This window comes from Brachyistius frenatus, unplaced genomic scaffold (genome assembly GCF_029030835.1).
Source record: "Brachyistius frenatus isolate BFR_SWC_R1_liver_20210118 unplaced genomic scaffold, ASM2903083v1 Contig_19, whole genome shotgun sequence".
NCBI classification, from domain to species: Eukaryota; Metazoa; Chordata; class Actinopteri; family Embiotocidae; genus Brachyistius; species Brachyistius frenatus.
The window spans coordinates 1,692,225-1,713,766 of NW_027210618.1; the positions used below are offsets into that span (position 1 = coordinate 1,692,225).

Sequence of the window (21,542 nt, forward strand, 5' to 3'; positions counted from 1 at the left end):
CAACAAACCCAGTGATCAAAGAGAACAACACCTCACAGAGAACGGACAGGCGATACAAATAAAATGAAGCATAGTAAAGTGCAGTAAGCAAATGAGGATGGGTCGGGGGTGTCTAAGCGTGCTCATAGTACATTTTTGACATGAGAAAATGTGGGACTGAAGCACAGGCAGCGCGTGTAAACACAAAGGAATCCTGTTTCCAACAGTCTTGGTAATTGTTGCAGTCATAAAACTGAATAGTGAAACAGCAGTGAATCTGAGAGCCAGTGAAAATATATTTCAGCGAAGTTGGCTGTGAGGTAATATGTCTCCTAAATCGTCGCTCTGATGAATCATCTTATATCCAGACACCAACAAGAAGTTAAGTGAACCAATGATGTGGGAGTTTCAATTGGTACATGGTATTTCTTTTTTTTTGCTCCAACCTCCACTGATAAACATAAACAGGAGACACAGATTCAATTTGACTCATAAATCCAAATTGATGATAGCTTTTTGTCCTGTGTCCGAACCCATACATACATACAGACATATACGCAGAGATACTCTGTTGCCATAGTAACCCGGCCCATTTCAACCCTTGAGTGCATTTATTACCCAAACAGAAGTGGAGCGGTGCAACTTAGGAGAAATTGTTTTTTAAATTGTCTTGCCACTTCAATTTATTGGCCATAAATTTAAAATCCTGCGGAAATGATTTGCTGATTTTTCACAGCAAAGTGCAGAAATGGAAGCAGATAGTAGTCGTGTCTATCAAACTTGTAATGAAACCATAAAACTACACCTTTATTTGCAGCCACTGGACAAATTTTACATCGCGCAAGCAATATCTGAACTGTCATTAAGGCTGCATTAGTACCTATGCTTTTTGGAGTCTACATAGTTTAAAGTCACAGTGCGACAACAGTTGGAGCATTTACTGAAGCAAATGCATCAGTAATATGATGCATTTGCAAGGGAAACTGAATGTGTGAGTGGAGTTAAGTTACACAATGGATTTTAAAAAAACAAAAAAACATTTCATTTTACTAGATCATTTAACAGTGAATCTAAGTTAGCAAACATGGGCTGATACAGAGCTGAAGACAGCTGTCAGTTATCTAATAAGTTAGACGCCTTTGTTTGTTTTAGAAATGTAAACCAATTTTGCTGACTGACATCCGAAGACCAATCTCCTATGATATCTTATTTTTGCAAACTACAATCCATCAACAGTAAAGTCTGCATTTATATACATGTAATAAAACAAGAGAAAGAAAAACACCCAAAACTATTTTTTTTTTACATATATATATATATATATATATATATATATATATATATATATATATATATATATATATATATATATATATATATATATTGACATATGATGGCATAAGAGTTAAATATACAGTTAACGCAGGGAAACAAGAACATTTATCTTTTTATTTCCCCGTTCGAACTGGGCAATGCTATTATATTAATATTGTGATATGAGATTGGACATCGTCTTAAACTTTGGATATTGTAACAGTCATATGGTAGTGTTGTCTTTCCCTGGTTTTAAAGGCTGTATTACAGTAAAGTGATTAATTTTCTGAACTCAGCTGACTGCTCTAGCTGCTCTATTGTTTGCCTTTACCGATTGCCATTTTCTAGATGCATATTACTACAGATTATTTATCAAAAATCGCATTGGGTAAATAATTGGTGAAAGCATCAATAATCATCCCTGCAATAATGTTGCAACATGAATGGAGATATTTGGTCAAAAACCTTGTGATATTGATTTTGTACATATCACCCAGCCCTAATCCCCTGTGTGTCTAACCAGAGCCTGTGCAGTAATGTAGCACTATCAAAACAACCAGTTGCCAGACTTTGCTTTGCACCTTCTGGCAACTGAAAAAGAGAGACATTTTTAATTCTCCACACTGATTCCTCTGTATCAGCGACACAGTGCTGTCTGAACCGGAAATGTGACTCAGTGCAAAACAGCAATGGGTAGGGAGAGGGCTGAATCATACAATTACATTTATTTCTTATATATTACAAAATGAGTCATGAGGAGATACATCCTGCCAGGCTAAAAAAATATATATATAACTCAAGAATGAAATCTGACTGTGAAGTAAAATTTTATTTGCATACTTCAACAGTAGTTTCTCATTGCATTTGGGATTGTTTGAATTAAAAGCAAATTGTTTCTTTCAAGTTAGGGATGTAGAACAATTTGCTTCATTAGCATACAAATGACAGCTCAGTGATGGAATTAAAAAATTGTGTCATTAGATACGGAAGACACAAGAGATTTATTTATCTTACAATGTGTACAAAGAAGATATTGATTGTCTTGTGAAGCAGAGGTGCAGATACACTGATCCTGATTAAAGTCTTTACTATTACTGCTGGGGCTGGGATTTTCTCATCTTCAGCATACACCCACGTACCGACATTGACTGCTTGTGTGTGTGTGTGTGTGTGTGTGTGTGTGTGTGTGTGTGTGTGTGTGTGTGTGTGTGTGTGTGTGTGTGTGTGTGTGTGTGTGTGTGTGTGTGTGTGTGTGTGTGTGTGTGTGTGTGTGTGTGTGTGTGTGTGTGTGTGTGCACATGTGTACTAAAGAAGCAGTGTGCGTTTTAAAAAGAAGATGTGCCTTCCCAGCAACTAATCAAGGCTTCAGAGAGTGGCGAGGGAAGATGCTGCTACGTGACAAGATTAGTGGGTGACCTCCAAGGCTTCTTTCATCAACCAATTAACACAGGGGAAATTCAACCGCCAGGACACGATGTGTAAAGTATTAACAGGTACACACATGCATACACATCACCGCACCATCAAACACAGAGCTGGTCACCAGCAGACTGATTAAACTAGTTGGTAAGCGGACATTTTGCCCCAACATGTCTCCGCAGATGGGAATTTTTGGAGCACGGTCCCGTCTGAAAGAGGCGATATATGTCTCTCTGCCTGATAAACAATACTATAGACTAAGCTTAATGAGCATAGTCCAGAGGCTATCTAATGATTTCTCCGAAATCAGCGTTGCGGGGTTGCTGAGATAATTGCACTGAGCTTAGCTGCAGACTAAGGGAAAGGGAACAAACAATGACAAAAAAATGTCAATTGCTGCGGTAGGCAAAGCAACCCTCAAATTAAAATGGTAAGCCTTGAGAAATGCATGCAATTAAATCCAGCGGCTATAATAAATAAAACCAAACAAGGCACACAAACAAGGAGAAGATACAGTATAAACCAAGATTGAGGGTGGGGTGAAAAGATGGTGCAACAGCTGAAATGAATTACTTGTTCTTGCTATTCTGAATCAATTATCGCTTAGCAATATGACAGATCAGGAAAGGCATCAACATTCATGTATTCTGAGAGGGAAGTTTGTGCTGCAGCATTAACCTTGAAGAATCCATGAGCAGCGTTTCTCTGTCCGAGCCAGAAGGAAGTATCCTCAGGTATGTCCATGTAGGGGGCCTCCACCACCCGCTCATAGATCCTGAAAAACATAAACAGGAAGTGGTCAACAGCTACAATCACAACATAGACCTCCTGAATGGTACTTGTTCCGGTCATGTTATCAGTAGCCTCCACACTGCAGGCCCTGTCCTTTTAAATCCCTCTGTTAACTCTTTCCCTGTGGAGGGCATAGATAGCCACATGCTTTCAGCGATACACACGGTGTTGCCGTCTGCTTCTTTTACTGTGCCAAGGAGGATCATCACACAAAAACAGTAACACCCGCCTCATACTATATACAGTACATGTAGCAGATGCACGTAAAATGCAGGTCGACTCAAGGTGCATTCACCCTGCATTGGACTCAAGAAACAGCTGACCGAGGTCAATATATGGACAGTCACAGAGACTAAAATGAACATCGTTCCATCTTTTAACTTATAAAACCACAGAATCACACTTAAAAGCACTGAATAATTACCAAATTAGTACGCTCTCTTTTTCTTTCTCTCCTTTTAGTGAGTTGGTTGAATCATATTTAATCTTAAATATCACATGTTTATTTCTCCATGCCTTACAGAAAAAAACTGTTTACCAAACCCTGGCAGCCCCCAACCCTCATTAACCCCTGATCTGTGAAAGGATGATCAAGCAGGGTTACCTGATTAGCATTAACCCATTATAATAGATGGCTGATGCAGGTTTGACTGGCATGACTGGGTCAGTCTGAATGTGGTATACAAGATAAGGATGTGATCCCTCAACAGCTTCCCGCCAACAAACACGGACAAATGTGTTGAACGGAGCAACCAGCCAAACCTGAAGTCCTGCTAGTGCTGAACCAGAATCTGTGCTGCATCATCACTATTCTTCTATTTATATATATGTATATACTCTATATGCGCATCTCACCTGTTGCAGTCCACGTGTAGAATGACATGGGAGGCACTGACGGCCACAGAGACTTTGTGCCACTGGTCATCGGCCAGGCTGTAAGGGAACACCTCGGTGTGATCCTGTTGGCCCTTGGTGCGATAATGAAGACGCACCTCACTCCGCTGACCACTGCTCTCCAGCTCCAGGAACCTGCGGAATAAAAGGTCCAGCAACTCATCTCCAGTAACAACCACACGGTGACGGCTTCTCAGAGAATTTGTCTTGTTGCATTAAAGTCTCATTACTGAGACAAAATCTTTATTTCTCTTTACACACACCAAAAAAAAAAAACGCATAAACCAACAAAGTATCTAAACTCAGGGATCCTCTCAGCACCGTTCTGTCAGATAAACACCACTCGTTTCCAGCGCACTCGCATCTCCCCAGATCTGCAACACTATTCAGGATTTAATCACATCAGTGGTCAAACATACTGTTACTATACGGCTGTTGATGCAACATCAGATATACACAATGTTGGTTCGCATGTGGTGGTTTGACTCTTTACATTGGAGTATTAGTATTCTAGGAGAATCCTCTTCTCCACACCACTGAGATTCACCCAGCATAGTGACACTAATGGAAAGAGCTGCCGATACACACTCATCACCTCAGTCTTTTAAAGACAGACTTACTTAAAGTAGAGTCTTTTGCTGGAAACATTATTCAAAAGAAAAATAGACACTCGTGCAAGTGTGGCAATGGAATTGATTTATCTACAAACCACATCTAATAGATTTGCTCTCCACTAGCCATGCATGTACATTCATCCTGCCTCCATAAATGCACTAGCTATCACTGCTGATGCTGAATTAGTCCTTGCCATGTTTCCAAATGAAACCATGCAGCGTTGCTTTGTTGCATATGAATGGCTGGGAAAGCTAATCAGCAGTGGGGGGAAAGTCATTAACATCCCTGTGAGCGCTCTTCTCAGGACTGACTTTAATGTACAAACTGTTCAATCAACGTATTATGTGGAATTCAGATTGCTGCTCTGATCATCCAACGGCTCAGCTACCACAAACTAATGGAAAACATTAACATGCTAACTGCAGATAGTGTCTCATCAGGTTTCGATTCACAATTACAGGCTCGATGTTTGCATCGTTGATGGACTGTGAATAATACGCTGGCATACAGGGTGATTTGCTTTGTTTACTCGAGTGGGGTGTAAAACATCTAAATGTTTATCAAATACAAATATTCAGTCTGCTAATATGACAAAAGAGAGAGCTACTAACTTTAGAATACAACTTTAATTATGGTCTATCAGGGGGCTTATGAACAGCTGCACTGTACTCCATGTGACATTCTGTGCTAAAATATGCTTCTCAATTTAACTTAACTGGTAAAAAAAAATTTAAAAAATGCATTGGGCTAATATCGTCTTCCCTTTATCTGTGAATAATAAAACCCATTTTAAACATATTATAATGAAATGAGAACTGGTCCTACCTGTGCTCCGAGTGATGGATGGAGAGGATGACCCCGGAGTTGAGGTGATCTTGTTTGAGGGTCACCAGCACAGTAAACTCATTCTTGCCTCTCAGCTTCTGGACCATTTGCTCTGAAACCTCAGCAGGAGCTTTCACTTCCCTGGAGGACCCTAGAATAAGGAAGAGAAATCATATTATTTACACCATAAAAAGACAGGCAGACAGTCGTTTTTTTTTTTTTTTTATCAGTCTAAACATCAACAATAAGAAAATAAACACTAGTACCAACAGTGTGTCTTAAATATCTGTGCCAGTTTAATCCTGAAACAACTTTTAAAAACCCACATTGATGACAATAATGACTATTATTGTCCATGGCCATGCTTGTGAATTTTGAACAGTCAGGGGATTATTAATAAAAGCCATACCTAATCACATTCTGTATTTTGGATTTGCAGGTACAGCTAAAATCTTTTTAAAGTACAGTAAAGTTATCTTAATTAATTTAACACATTTAAATACAACAAAAGTTGATCAAAGTGCTGCACAACATCAAGAAAAGCAATCACAAAAATGTGTCATATATAAGACATTAAAGACAATATAAGCAATAATATAAATTGAAAGAAATGAAGACCAATACGAAGATAAAACAACCCACAAGGACACATATGAGCAGTAAATAATACTCAATGAAAAGAAAAAATATCTATATTAAAATTAAATTGGCGCTAATCTGAAAATGCCAGTGAAAATAAATATGTTTTCTGTCGGGATTTGAACACTAGTAGTGAAGTTGATGACCTAATCTGGAGGGGAGGCTTTTTGAAATCTACATATTTCCAATTTAGATTTTCTTTCCTGCACAAGTCAGTTAAATACCAGCAGTTTAACTCTATTCATAGTTTTCTGGAATGAAAAAAACTGATAAGCCGATTGGCCACTCTATTATGAATAATAATATACAGTATTAACGATTTAGTAATAGTGAGAATTAAACTAAGTGATGAGGAAACTATGTTGAAGTGAAACTACTGTGGTGAACAAGAACATTTGCTGTTGAAAACAAGAGAACATTCTGCGGGGATTTTAAAGTCCATGTGAAGTAAATATTTGATGTATCCACATAACACACCCTTAACAAATTTGAATTCATAAATTAAAAATCAACTTAAACAAAAAAATTCATATTAGAAATGTACGGAGCAGTACAGTGCATGCAGCATAACTGCAACATCACTAGTATGATTAGAGCCAGGGATCTGTGTTGCATTTCATATCTCCCTCTCTCACTCCTTGTTTCCTGTCTGTGTCTTGACTGTCAACATACCAATGAAGGCAAAATGCCCCCCAAAAACGTCAATGTTGATACGTCACACAGCCGCACATCTAGTGCTCTGTTGAATCTATTTTACTCAGTTGAGCAGCTTGATTGATAAACTTTATCTTAAGTCGTATTTCATAAAGTTTCATGTAACCTCAAGGCTTCCCAAAATAATACTGATGCTTGTGAAATGAAGTCATCAGGAAACCAGCCAGCCTCAAGCTTGAATTGGTTTTCATGATCAGATCAGATCATTCGCCACAAACGAAACTCAAAGTCATCTGCTTGTTGCAATCAGAAGACAACAACTTGCTTCCAAAGATTATGCTAAATCAGCTCTCACACACTCAGGCATGAACTCAACAAGACCTATATGAACGTGTTGTGTTGCATCTGGCACTGAGATCAAATCTGCTGATTTTTAGGTGCTGCAAGTGGGGAGTTGGAGCTGCTCTGGTTGCCCATACAGCCTGTTGCTGGTTCACAGTCTGTCCCTCCTCAGACTGTCAGTAGGTGCTCACCACTGCTGGCTGCCATTTCAAAGATGCTCCGACTCAGTTTTCTGCCTTCATGATTCATCCCATGTCAGATTTTCTCAAGCGGTGACACCTGCCCATTTCTCCAGCATTGGATGACTGTTAATTTGCCATTAATACTGTTACAAGCGAGCATAAACTGTCCCAATCCCAATCCCCCAAAACTCCTTCAAAGGGTCAAACATGTTCTCTTTGGCTGGGCATGGGAGTCGAGATGTGATGCTGACTTGGGAAGGAGAAGTGAAAGGCTAAATGGTGCTGGTGTGGATGGGAGGAGATTTTCTGTGTGTTGTGTGTAGTTGGCCTGTGAGCTCCCGTTCTACCACTGTGCCCCCTTCCTCCTCTCCAAGTCTACACAGACGCCTATGCTTCTTTAATGGAGTCATCAATAAATGATGACGTTTCTCAGAAGCAATCACATCAAAGAACTCACTTCCAGCTATGGGATGCATGCAAGATGCCCTGGCACACTTAAGCGCTCCAGGAAGCTAGCAATGGCAGCTTTTCCTCAGTGTATTAACATTACTTCCAGCTGGTGGGAGTAGCCAATTAACACAATGCAATGTGAAACAGCAAGCAACGCCATGATGGAGACTGAAGATGCCGCGTGCTCATTGCTTATGTAAGATACGATGACGGCGTGTTGAAATCACTCTGAGAGTACACTTACTGTGCTAGCGTTAGCTTTTTCTTGATGGAAGCTTTTAAGGCCCTCGGGGATATTCCTGTCTCAACGAAAATGTTCACTATTTGTCCCTCACAAGAAAAGATGCACTGGGCAGAGTTTCATGCATTTTGCATCACCAGCGGCGTATCATCCCAGTGTCGTTGGCTGAGGTGGGACAGATGGTCCAATGACTGCAACAGGAGTTCTGCCTGGCAATAATCTGCTGCAATCAACAGATCCTACTTAGTAGCCAAATCCAAATGGCACTGCTGACAACAATCTCACAAATTATTGGGAATTATTTTTGTTTTGATTCAAATTATTGAATTGTAATTAAAGCTATAATTAAGTGTCTTTGATTTGTGTAGTTTTGTTTTGTTTCTTTCACAAAAACGCAATACGCAGTCAGTCGTATTCTGTTTTTGAAGAAAAATGAGCTCCAGCCAAACAGGATTACCAAAGTCTTTGACTAAACGCACAGGTCAGTCTATTGCCCTGCCATGCGTTGAACAGAGAGTACAGAGACATCTCAATCATGAGCAAAATGAGCACAGTGGGAGCAGGTGTCAGGGCGGGGCCCATACTGAGAGCAGGTTGATGAGGCAGGGGGATGGTTAGGACGGAGGAACCTCTACCAAAAGGCTGCTCCACAACTTGGCAGCCAGAAGTGGCCTATAAGTGGATGACTCTCATCACCAGTCTTTATGGGGAAGAGGCTACTTCAAATGGGACTTCGAGAGATTGGAGGACTGAGGCATCTTCTCATTTGGATGGAGTGGTAAGATTGGTCGACTTGCTGTATGAAAAGCACACTCATGCAAAGATTGAAACAGCGAGAGCAGTAACATCCCTGCATTGCTAAAAAAAAATTTAAAAAAAATACATGAAAGAGCAGTAGATGAGTTTGTGCTGTGATGAGCACGCCAGCTTTCCCGTGTGCCAAATCAATGCGGCCCTGCTGAGGGGGCCTTTGGTCGATTATCTATTGGCAGAGGCCTGGATGGGGCAGCCACCTGCTCCTAACGACCACTCTGATGTGAGATATTGACACAAAATAGCTTGAAAATGATGATCCTGTGCATACAATTCTAATGAGCACATTTTTGCAGCGCAATAACACAGCTCTTGTAATCTATTTTAGTTGTTTACAGGCAATGAGGACAAGATGATTGTGAGAAATTAATGTTTTTGAGACATACAGGGTTTTATCAGCTGACTAGAGCTCTCCAAAAGCCTCAGGCTCAATAGCATCCCAAGGAAGCAGAGCTTTGGGCTACAGCCGAATCTTATCTCCTGGGTACATTGTGCTTTAACAGTTACACTCAGGCCACAATTTCCATCCCCCAGCTTCACTTCTAATCTTAAACTGTCTAATGGTCTTATTTTGTCTGACCTCTAGTACACACACAGCCGTAATCCCCCCCACACACACATACACACACACACACACGCTTCCATCACTGCATTCTTATAGAAGTATATTGGCAGTGCTGCATCAATCACCAGCTCACACATTTAGCATTTAGAACAGGTGCCCCGCAGCACAGCTTCAGAGCCCAGATACACCCAGCTTTGCCTCAATCCTTTTCTCACACACTGCTTTCACTTCTACCTGTATTTACAGGATGGGAGTTTTGGTTGTGGAAAGAAATAGAGTTTCCCTCTTACCCACATACTCTGAAGGACAGGCAGAAAAGTATATTTTTATGTTTGTTACATGTCTGGTTTCTAAATTAATTATTTCCCAAAGGAAAATGTGACTAAAAGCAGTATCACTGATATTAGATAAGAAGATCATAGCCACTTCTGTATGTGAATAATGAGGACTTTCATTCTCTGGTCTCTAGTGGTTTGCCGGAACTGAATAACACCTCCTACATCTTTGCAACAACTCTTCAAAAACATTTTCCAAATAGGCAATCTTGCTACCAGTTAAGAGTGGGTGAGCCATGAGATGCACTGAACACATGGAGCCAAGAGTGGTCCGTATAACCAGGAAGGAAGGAACAAAACACTACCATAAACTGTGTAAAATGTCCTTAATGGATAATGTTTTCAATTTGAAAAATGACTGAATATAATTCAAACAAGACATTTTATCTGCAGGCCTGAGCGCAAAGGGGAATGTGTGGGAGGGTTAGCGAATAGAATCTCTCTCTAGAGGGATTAGAGTAATGATAAACTCTCCACCGGCAGCAAACTCCAAACCCTTCATTACTGTCAGCACACACGCCTCTGTGAGCACACGTAGACTAACAGGTGTAGTCTGCACCGCGTACAGACACACACAGGCACTAACAACACCGACATCTTGGCTGGCCTACAACTCCAAACAGACATCGAGCCAACACAAAAACAGGGACGGATGCAGAGATATGCAGTCAGGTGGGCTATCACGAAGACGAATGCTTACACACACACACACACACACACACACACACACACACACACACACACACACACACACACACACACACACACACACACACACACACACACACACACACACACACACACACACATACATACACACACACACACACACACACACACACACACACACACACACACACACACATACAGAGACCAACCCCCAAAAACTGGTCGTTACAGCTCCTGAATATTCCACAGCGCTCAGGCAATCTGCATTCGGCAGACCATCTCCCCCCGTTGTGTCTCCACTCTCCTGGAACAAATACTAAACTGAGCCAAGGGCACCTCCAGGACTGCTACGGCCAGCAATTTATCCCCAATTCTCCGATCGCCTCCTACCGCCTGTCTGACATTCACATATACACAGGGCTAATGACAGCCTTCCAGCCACCCAACTGTATAACTGCCCTGGGGGGACAGAAATATCTCTCCCTGCACGTTCACTGGTGCTCCTGTGTGGAACGTAGAATCAGGTTTGCCTCAGAAGGCAGCGAGCAAAAGTGACTTTGACCACAGGGAGTTGGGGATAATGTCAGGCATCAGGTTGGAAAGAGTCACTAACTTTTGGGGAAATGCAACAGAATATAGATACAACTACAAAAGAACTGGGTTCATTTTATATTTAGCTATAAAATTCAGCAATAGACCTAATAGACATCAGGTGGTTTTCACCTGCCTTATCCTGACTGAACATTTTGTTTGGTTCAGTTTTAGAAAGATAAAAATGTGATGGCAGTTAAAGATTCACCACAGGTTCACAAAGAATAACGTAAAGCTATTTTATATGTCACGCTCTACAGTTTTTCAAATTGGACAATTATTTCAGAATGTTTTATAAAAATGAGTTTTAGAAAGAATAGGGCAGATATATAGATAGAAAACTACACTTTGTACTAAAAAAAAAATGTTGTAAGAAAGAGCATCTGTGTTTATTATAGCCTCCTGGTTCTGTTTCATTTATCCTAATAGAGTACTCATATGCCTCTATGCAAATTGAAACACTTGTTGGTAGCTGTAATCATTCCTCCAGTTGATACTGACACAAAGACATTCCTTCTTAAAACAATTTTAACAATAGTGATTGGGGACAAAATCATCAGTCTTTGTTCCACACAAAAATGCAGCTTAAACTAATGTGAGGCTTCTGCAGTCTGAGTTAGGAAGTCAGTTGGGTATTTTCCAAACTTAGTCTTTTTAGTATCAAATTCTCTCTTTGTGTTACCATCCCTCGACTGTGGCTCAGCGAGGAAACACTCTGTGGAAGCACAAAGAGGAAATTGCATACAAAGAAGTCTTTAACTTTGGAAAAACCCAAATGATTTGTCTGACTTAAAAAGCTTCATGTTAGCTTCAGCTAAACTTTGGATTGGGCTTTTACTCAGAGTAAGGACTGTGGACTTTGTTTCCCATCACCTAAGGAATGGATCTGTTTGCAGTGCAGTGTGGACAGGAGTAACAATTAACAACAAATAAAGCTTTGTTATGTACTGCACATATTGTTATGGTTATATGTTGCTTTCAGGATAAAAACAGTGAACTTTTGGATCTTAACTTTCACGCTGAAAAAAGGCTGAGGGCCTTTTTCTTTCTATGCTTTGAGTTTTTGCATTTGTTATGGAGTAATCTTTGAAGATATTACCTTAAGTTGTATTGAAGGTAAAATAGCTGTAAGCATGTAAAACTGAACTGAGAGTATTATTGTTCATATTTAACAAGAAGGTTTGAGTCTAAACCAGTTATACAAGTCAAAGTAAATTTAGTCATTGAGTACAGTATGACAGCCTATTATTTTGGAGGGAGGAATCTTATCTTTGATATGATGATGAATATTAAATGAAACCTTTTCAACAAAAACTTGAAGCTGTGGGCTTACCTCCGGCAATAAACACAACTGATTAGCATGAGGCTCGAGGAAGGATCTTCGATCTTGGCCCACAAAAAACAAAACAAAAAAACAAAACAAAAATCCAGCATATTTCAGCTTTTACTGCTTTGACTTTGACCATTCTTTTTACATTTCTTACTCACAAGTCACCCTATTTTGTGGTGATGCCCTATTAAAGCAAGTGAGTCAAGTCTAAAAAATAGTTTAATGCCTTGCTTGTGCAGATTTTTCTATTTATTTATTTGAATGATAGTGGTGCATTTCCCTACATTAAATATTATTTTGCTTCTTTATAATAGGGGTGATTTTTTTTGTGTGTATTTTCAGTGTGCCACACAACCCTATTACGACAAACAAATAAAGTGAATATACTCTTAAAAAGAACCTCAGAGCTAACAGAGAACCTGCCCAGTACAATCCAGCAGAGAACAGAAGCTGCTTTCTGATATGGAAGCTTGAATCTGAGCTCTGCTGCTAAAGGACTTAACTGCCCTGCAAACTCTTACATCTGTCTATAGCTCAGTACACCAGTGTATCCTTGTTGCTGGCAGCTGGTAAGTGTAGTCTCTACACTGGAAACACACAATTGTAATTCCCATTCAAACACTCGCATACACATTAATGCAGAACAACAAAGTGGCATTCACACGTAGTGCGCCTGTCATCGTCTTCCTCCTTCATTCACACACGTGCACAAGAGAAGACGCGCACGCAGCACGGCTGTATTATAAATGAGTCTCTTCCATCCAGTTACGCTTTAGTGTTGCTGCAATCAGGGACATCATCACCACAACGTGCACAGAAACACCTCGCTGCCAGAGTTCAAACAGTCTGAGCAAAAAACAACTTCTGAGATAGATGGGATTCACACACACACACACACACACACACACACACACACAGAGAGAGAGAGAGAGAGAGAGAGAGAGATACAATTACAGGAGAGTCTTGCACTGCAGCTGAAAGGATGCTTCTAGCAATTGTGTTGTTTGCACTTCGAATGAGTTTGGTCCATACGCTTTTTGCAAGAGAGGGAGAGAGTGTGGGCGTATATGTGTTGGGGGAAGGGAGTGCTTCTGGGTGTGGCCCCTGTGCTTGTATACACAGAGATATCTGGATGTCTGGATATTAAAAACTGTGGGGGAAGTGCTAATGACATGATGATTTTTTTTTTTTTTTTGGTGAGGCTGAGTATCACCTCACATCAGGACACGAGAGGAGTGTAGCCAGGGGGCTTTTCTCCCTCTCTATTATGCCCGTCCCTGAGGTCCACCTCTCCTAATGCCATGCAATGTAGAGCTGACAGCCACCTTCAAAAGCATCAGCAGGGGTGCGCTAAACAGCAATCCCCCCCCCACTGCTTTTCTCTTTCTTTCTCAGACACACAAAAAAACCACACACTTTGGCAGACAGAGATACAAAGATATGGAAACAGCAATGGAGCACACCAGACTCACTTATCCCCACATGAACATGCACACATTTCTATACTGTGAATACACTCTCGCCTTCTGCTACTTCTCTTTCAGCTCTCAGCAGCTATACCCCTCCTCTTGCCTCCACACAGCACCCAGAGATAACAGCCTTCCCTTTGGGCAGGCAGGCGGTGGAGGGGACAGCCATGGATATGTTCTGCCTGCTATCTAATGAGCGTCGGAATGTCACCGTGGGCCTGTCTGCTGGTCCCGCCAGCCGAGCATCCATACATGTGGAATCAGCACAGTCTATCAAACAGCTGGCAGACAGCTCTGCTTCGCATTTCTCTCTCTCTCTCTCCTCCTTTTCCTCTACAACAGCTTTTTTTTTTTGCTGTAGCTTCCTCACTCATTTCTGCTTCTTCACAGAATGTCTGTTCCTGATCACAAACAAGCAGAGACCCAGGTCTACTTTGCCGGTTCGGCTCTGTCTGCCTCCCCGCTCACTCAACATCATTGACTTAACGCACAACCCAAATGAAGGATGGAGGCAAGCTCTGCCATAAATAACACACCACCTTCTCCGCCTGGGTGACTGAATGTACTTAGTAAAGGTGAAGCAGGAAAATAAGAGAGCGTAAAGACGGAGAGGTGCCAGTCGCGGGAGAGTTGAGTTTTTCATTTCGACACAAGAGCTGTGGGAGCTTCTTTCTCAAACTGTCTTTGTTTCTCTATCCCTCTCTAACTGTTCCTTGTAGTCTCTCTCCTTCTCTCTTGCTACCTGCCTGGGTAGAGCACTTCTGAGTGTTGTCTACACAGAGGACATCAAATGGCCTGCCTTCACAAAGATACTGGAGTTGCTGCTCTATGCAGAAGTGCTGCTGTCTCAGCGGCTGTGCAGGGAGATTAGAAGATATCAGCGAGGTGGGAGGGAAAAAGAAAAATGTCGACAAGTGATTGTGGTGTCTCTCTGTCCCAAAACAACATTGTCACTTTGGTACATTATGTGATCCGTGATGAGATCCTCCCAGTGAAGATGTGTGTGTCGCCACATCTTTGGTTTTGCCACTGATCTGGGAACCAAAAGCAATTTCCTCTGTTGTTACATGGGGCTGGGTTATGATAGACATCTCCATCCCTGTGATGGGGCTGTTAACAGTCTCATTTGGATTTTAATAAGTGTCTGACATCAAATGACAAAGATGTAAAACTGGCACACAAAAAAAAAATGTATGTAGAAAAAGACATCAATCACAACTGCAGCTTTGACAACTCCATTTGACACGGTGCCATTTACTAAATACCATAGATTACATATTTAGCCTACACTGCCTTTAAACCGACAACATCGACATCTGACTCAGTCTGCTGCCCATTCACATTTTGGGAATGAAAACTGTTCAAACTACTAACACACCCCAGAAGATCACCAGTGGGTAAATTCTAGCAGGGGGCCCCCTCCAGACTCACATCACCATATCTCCATGAGTGCAGGATTTCATCCCTGCCTAATCTGATTAAACTCACTCATTCTATGTTCCTTTGCGTGATCCTCCCATACTCTCCAACTCTGCCTGCCCTGGTCGCCCCACTTTTTCTAGAGGCCCTAATAAACCCTATTGTTCAGGCAGGTGGCAGTCTAAAGGACCCCAAGCTCATTCTCATTAAAACCGAAAATCCCCATTGTGTTGCTGCTTAGATTCTGTTACACAGTTCCGCTATGGACAGTAAGACTCACCTAAAGGCGTTTAGGCTGCCGTGTTATCGGATGATCTGACATTTTCACACAAAAAAAAAATCCCTCCATCAAGCAGCAGCTCACTGGAGGAGCGGATCTATGGATTACTGCGTCATGGTAGTCTTGCAAGTTGTGTAAACAAAATGTAAAAATAGACAGACATGGGTGTTTTTTTTAACAGTTCTAAAAAAAAATATATATATATTATTTTTTTTTATTTTTTTAAAAGCAGTCTGTCAGCATTGTTTCACGTTATTTTTAGACAGAAATACATTGAATGTGTGTTACGGTACCTTGAAAGTGGAAAGCTCTAGACTCGCTGTGGAACCCCTGGACCTGAGTAACTCCATCAAAGCCTTCTCCAAGCGTTAGTTCATCAAACACGCTGATGCGCAGGGCAGGGTCGACCCCAAAACCTACAACTAATTTACAAACACAGTGACATTATTAGCATTGTGATGAACATGAAAGGACACTTGTGTTAAAAATAAATAAATAAATAAATAAATAAAAAATGTGATTAAAAAAATCCTGCTGGTGTCAGGGGAAGACATAGGAGGTTACTGTACTGTGTACTGTACAAGCTGCTTGATCAAGTGCATCTGATTTTTTTTTTCTGAAAAGCATTGCTGGCAAGTTATTCAAAATAATTGGAATCATACTGTCGCCCATATATCTCGTCTTAAGGCTACATGTTGCAAGAGATCGTTACTGTAAAACCACTGACAGCGCTGTGTCCTACCTGAGAAGGCGCAGAATATGGCGAGAACCAGAAATAGCTGTAATAATCCCATGGTGAATGTATAAAAAAAAATTTAGTCCATGATTTATCCACTTCCGAGAGACAGTGTTGTTCAGTCACATACGAATGATGTATCACCCTCGCACAGGAGGCTATTACCAATCCCAAATGCTGAGCGGAGGCATCATCACAACTTTAGATGCCCAATGATGCAAAAAAAAAAAAAAAAAAAAAAAAAAAAAAAAAAAGAAGCAAATCCAGAGGACAAAACAATAGTAACGATGCGGAGATTATTCCATGTAACGCGCGATCTGCTCCATCAGCACCATCCGCGGCACAGGTGGGTTACCGAGGACGCACGAAGGGAGCTGCCCTGCCTCACCAGCTCAACAGACGCTCCTACAGCAGAGTGAGTGAGAGCTGCGCCGCTGAAAGAGGAGTGGGGAGAGAGGAAGGCAGAGGAGTGAGGAGAGAGGGAGGCAGAGGAGTGAGGAGCTGTCGAGGAGAGAGAGAGGGAGAGGGAGAGTCAGGGACTATAAAGCCCTCTCGTGGACGGAGATGAGAAGACAGGAATCCATGGGATTGTGACCACACCTGACTTTTTAAATATTATAGTGTAACCCAATCACTGATTGGAAAATAGTCATTTATGTGACAGGGTTGTAAATTAAAATTATTTCCTTGTGTGGTACTATTGGTAAAATGGAGAGTGTTCGGTTACACTTGCAATGAATGAATTCTTGTTAAATAGAAAGTCAGTGCATAGACGGGCATTAGGAAGTTTTAAGATTTACCATTTTAAGAAATTATATATGGAAATCACAGACCCAAAAATAATATTTGCATTACTTGATTCTGTTATAGCAACATAAAACCCAACCCAAGGTTGCTATTTCTCTTTGACACATCCTAATATTAATGACTACATAAGAAACAGTTTATGTTTGAGGGAGAGGGGGAATCAAACTTTACGTTAAAATTATTGTTTAGTTTGACCAGTTTCGAGGCTGCTCAGCATGGTGAACTGGGATATTTCTGTCTGGTTTGACTGACGGCGCTGTCTCCATGGCAACATCAGCAGGAAACCCAACCATTGCCATAAAATCTGATTCTTGTATTTCATCTTGTTTAGACGACTGCATACCTAACGGACAAAACCAAAGTTAGTTTGCTAATATAATGCTTTTACTGAAGGGCTTATAGATATTTCTGACATATCTGACTGGACACTTTCTGCTTTATTTTTTAATGTAACTAGGAGGGTTTTAGATTTTAAATTAGGCCTACATTCATGAAAAGTGACACAAAATAGCCTATCTAAAATTGCAACATGTAGCCTAAGTTAAAATGTGAATTGTTAAATGACCATATTTAGGTACTAGCAGTTTAGCATACTTGTATATTTCTCTCTCAATTTGAATTGATAGTTCCCTTTTAACGAGCATAATTTCCTTCTCACTTTAAACTAGCATACTTGTTTGCATGATAATTCACTTTTAACTACCGTATTTTCTTCTCCCAAGTAAACTTAACAAAAAATATATTTGTTAAACTTTTGTTTTTGCTGAAGTAAAATGTCTCTTTTATGCACAGAAAAGTTTCATTTCTCTCAAATTTTGTTCACAAATTTGTGATTCAGACTTTTGCCACCTGATAGTAGTGTCACATCAAGATGCTGATTAAACAGCATGATTACTCCCCAAAAAGGCCCCTCTAAAACGTGCAGTGTTGTGTTTATTTTTGGTTGAGTGTAGTTATCATGCTAGTTCAGTTTTAACAGGCATAGTTAACAAGAGTTTTAACTAACTTTTAACTAGTTTATGGCTGCATGAAAAGCACTGGCGAGATAGTTAAGCAACACATTTGTATTTGTCCACTGAGATCTGAAGGGTAAAACAATTAATAAAAAAAAACAATAATTATGAGATATAAGTTGGGCTCTGCAAGCATTTGAACCTCTTTGGTGGGTTCACATTGATGTTACATGAGGTCTCAGGAGTTGTCAAGGTCATATACCAATGATGGAAGTCAAGAGTCTCTTGAATTGTTTCACTGCCTGGGACGGCATTAAAAGCAGCCGATAAATGGTGTTGCAGCTCCCCCTCCTCCGTCAGGAATGTTTGTTCCTGTTGACGTTGATGGCGCCCTTTGCTCCTCTTCCAAACCATCTGTCTTCTCTGTCCTTGCGAAGAGTAGAGGTTGATGGAGAAACTACCAACTGTTTCAAAGCATGTGAGTGTCATCAATACGGAAACTGAATTGTGACCTCCAGTAAGCAGACAGTCTCAATCCTTCAAATAGTTAAGTCCTCCAGGAAAGTTAAAGTTAGCCTTTTCAGCAGGTGGTGTGGAAATTAATTAAAATGGAGTGCTTGGCTGCCCGTGTGACTCAGCCGTTTTAATGCCTTTTTGTAGAGCACAGACGTTTTGTCGTTTAAATATTTGTTAACTCGTCTTGCATCTTCTTCATCCATGGGACCAATTACCATTTTAAAGCATACCGTTTTATCAGTAGCCATGCCATGCCAGTGATTTTTTTTTTTAATTTTTTTAAAGGATGATAAACGGGTATATTTTCCCTGAATCCTAATAAATTTCCTGCCAGATGGACATGAATGAAGCCTTTTTATACAGGCTTGTTCAGAGGCAATCCCAAGACCACAACAAACTCCAGCCAATCCCTGAATCGCAGGGAGAGTCTTTTGCTGGCTGGGCTGGTCTGCTGAAGTATTTCTGACAAGTGGGCGCCAGCAGATATGATTCTGGGGATAGTTCCAGATCCTACGTATGTGGTGCTCAGATCCATCCCAAGAACCCCAGATTAACACCAACATATTTGTCATACTGATCAGCCTCCCCTTCAATACATGTATGCCAATTACATGCTTTCTTTTTATGATGATTCCTGCAAAACAGATGTGTTTTGACAAATGGGCCCTTATCTGTCGCCAATTGAGGTAACCTGTTTGTGTGTCCAGTGTGTCGCTAATGGGTGGCTATTGTTGATCAAAAACAAAGGCAAGTAATGGCTCTTCGGACAGTGTTCCATCTGCTGTGTGAAAGGGCCCCCAACCCTCTATTCATTATTAATAATACTAGAGTTCTTCTGGGTCCACGCACAGGAAATGTAATTACATTGTATTGCCCACAAGTTGTCATTTCCTAAAGTGCCATCAGGAAAATAAGAGTCATTAAAGCATGTGCCCAGGAAAGAACGAAAAGTAATAAACGCACACAGTGCCAACACATGCCTATTCTCCTGCTGTGCATGCACACACACACACACACGCACACACACACACACACACACACACACACACACACACACACACACACACACACACACACACACACACACACACACACACACACACACACACACACACACACTGAATCTCTCAGGGCAAGGACAGAAGAACAGTACAAGTCCATTCTTTCATCTCTAAAAGAACCAGATGGATGATGCATTACAAAGCTTTTAGGCTCTTATTCACTTTGGCCATAACTCCACCATATAGACATACTAATGCCATAGACAAAATGGAATCACTTGCAGTAGCTGTGCCAGGATTTGAATGCACTGCAGAAAAATCTGGCTCGTTTCCACTGGGCTCTCTTGGGATTCATTTGTTGCATAATGCTATGTTATACTGACCTTGCCTGTCTTTCTAATTTGACATTCATGCGTCATACAAAAAGACAGAATGATTCATTGCATCAGTCTGTCCAGTAATGTCATTAATAGCTATGCTTCAACGTTTTCAAATGAATCCAAATATGAAGAAAACTGTGATTTAATTGAAGCAGACAATGGACGTTCTAACTATATGATTCAAAGCATGGGTGATGTCAATAGACAGCAATCAGTTATATGCTATTAATTTTTTTTTAGTTGCATTTTGAGGCCTTTGATGCTGCTGTTCTGACAAGAGGACCAAAGCCTGTAACAGCTGCAAAAAGCTAGACATAACGTGACTCTTGAGTTTGAGTCCAGTCGGCTGAAACACAGATGGTTCTCATTCGCTCAGTGCCATCTTGTGTGCGTGGCCGTGAACTGCAGCCACATTATCACAGTGGAGCAGTACTGAGGTCAGACAGGCAGTGTCACCCTAGGGCCATCACAAGGCTAAATACTTGATGACCCGACAAATGAGTAACACAAAGTTACTGCAGGTACAAGTTAGAGCGTGAGACAATTAAATGAAATAGAGTGTATAACAGGATATTTAAGGTCAAAGGTTAGAGCTGGTGACTGATGGGGCCAAGAAAGCGGTGAAAATTTACCGTGGTGCTAATCTCTCCTGATTTACAGAGCAGTGCCACCCTGGAATACGGGACGATCTTAATTAAAAAACAGTGCACAGCATAGACATTACCTGCTTCTAAAACATTCTTTGGATATTTCATACCGACAGTAGAGATGACCCTGTTTGTCTTCCTAAATGTGCGCCAGGGCAAAGAAAAAAGCAACGCCCGATTGCCTTAATAAAGTTTTGTGGCCCTTGCGATAAAGGAGCAGCTTTGTGGAGCTCATAATGTGGCGCATTTGTTGACACTGTATCACAGGGATATTTAGATCAAGATACTACGGTGTTACGAACAAACATTTACAAATTTTTAATCAGCTGGTTCTTTCTTAGTGAGTTCACACTGTGGAAATAAATTGTGGTCAGGTAAAATAGTTCTTCTTTTAGTATGAGATCAATGAGCACTGGCTCCGGGAAATAAGCAAGCACTACTAATTAAAACAATAATAAAATATATCCTGTTAGATGCTCAACTTTCCAGTCTTTTCATGCTGCTTCCCTTGCAAACTATTATTTCTCTGTTCTTTCAAAAAAAAAAAAAAAAAAAGGTCAGTAACAGAAGCCCCCAAAAATGTTCTGTTTTGAATTTGATTGATTTGCTACATAATTTATTGAAAACTTATCACCGATGGCTTTGACTTACGGGTACTCTAAAGGTTCTGCACTGCAGTATTTTT

The 21,542-nt window shown here is 40.8% G+C and overlaps 1 protein-coding gene across 1 annotated transcript in view; it reads right to left on the reverse strand.

The window, feature by feature from the left end:
* nell2a (neural EGFL like 2a) overlaps positions 1-16,973 on the reverse strand; it is a 79,414-nt gene extending 62,441 nt beyond the window's left edge. The window contains exons 1-5 of the mRNA XM_069695268.1: positions 16,560-16,973; positions 16,111-16,239; positions 5,839-5,989; positions 4,360-4,533; positions 3,391-3,487 (exon numbers count right to left, since the gene is read on the reverse strand). Of these exons, the coding sequence (XP_069551369.1) occupies positions 3,391-3,487; positions 4,360-4,533; positions 5,839-5,989; positions 16,111-16,239; positions 16,560-16,611 (603 nt within the window). The 5' untranslated portion in view covers positions 16,612-16,973. The remainder of the gene's footprint in view (positions 1-3,390; positions 3,488-4,359; positions 4,534-5,838; positions 5,990-16,110; positions 16,240-16,559) is intronic.
* Between the last annotated feature and the right edge of the window lie 4,569 nt (positions 16,974-21,542).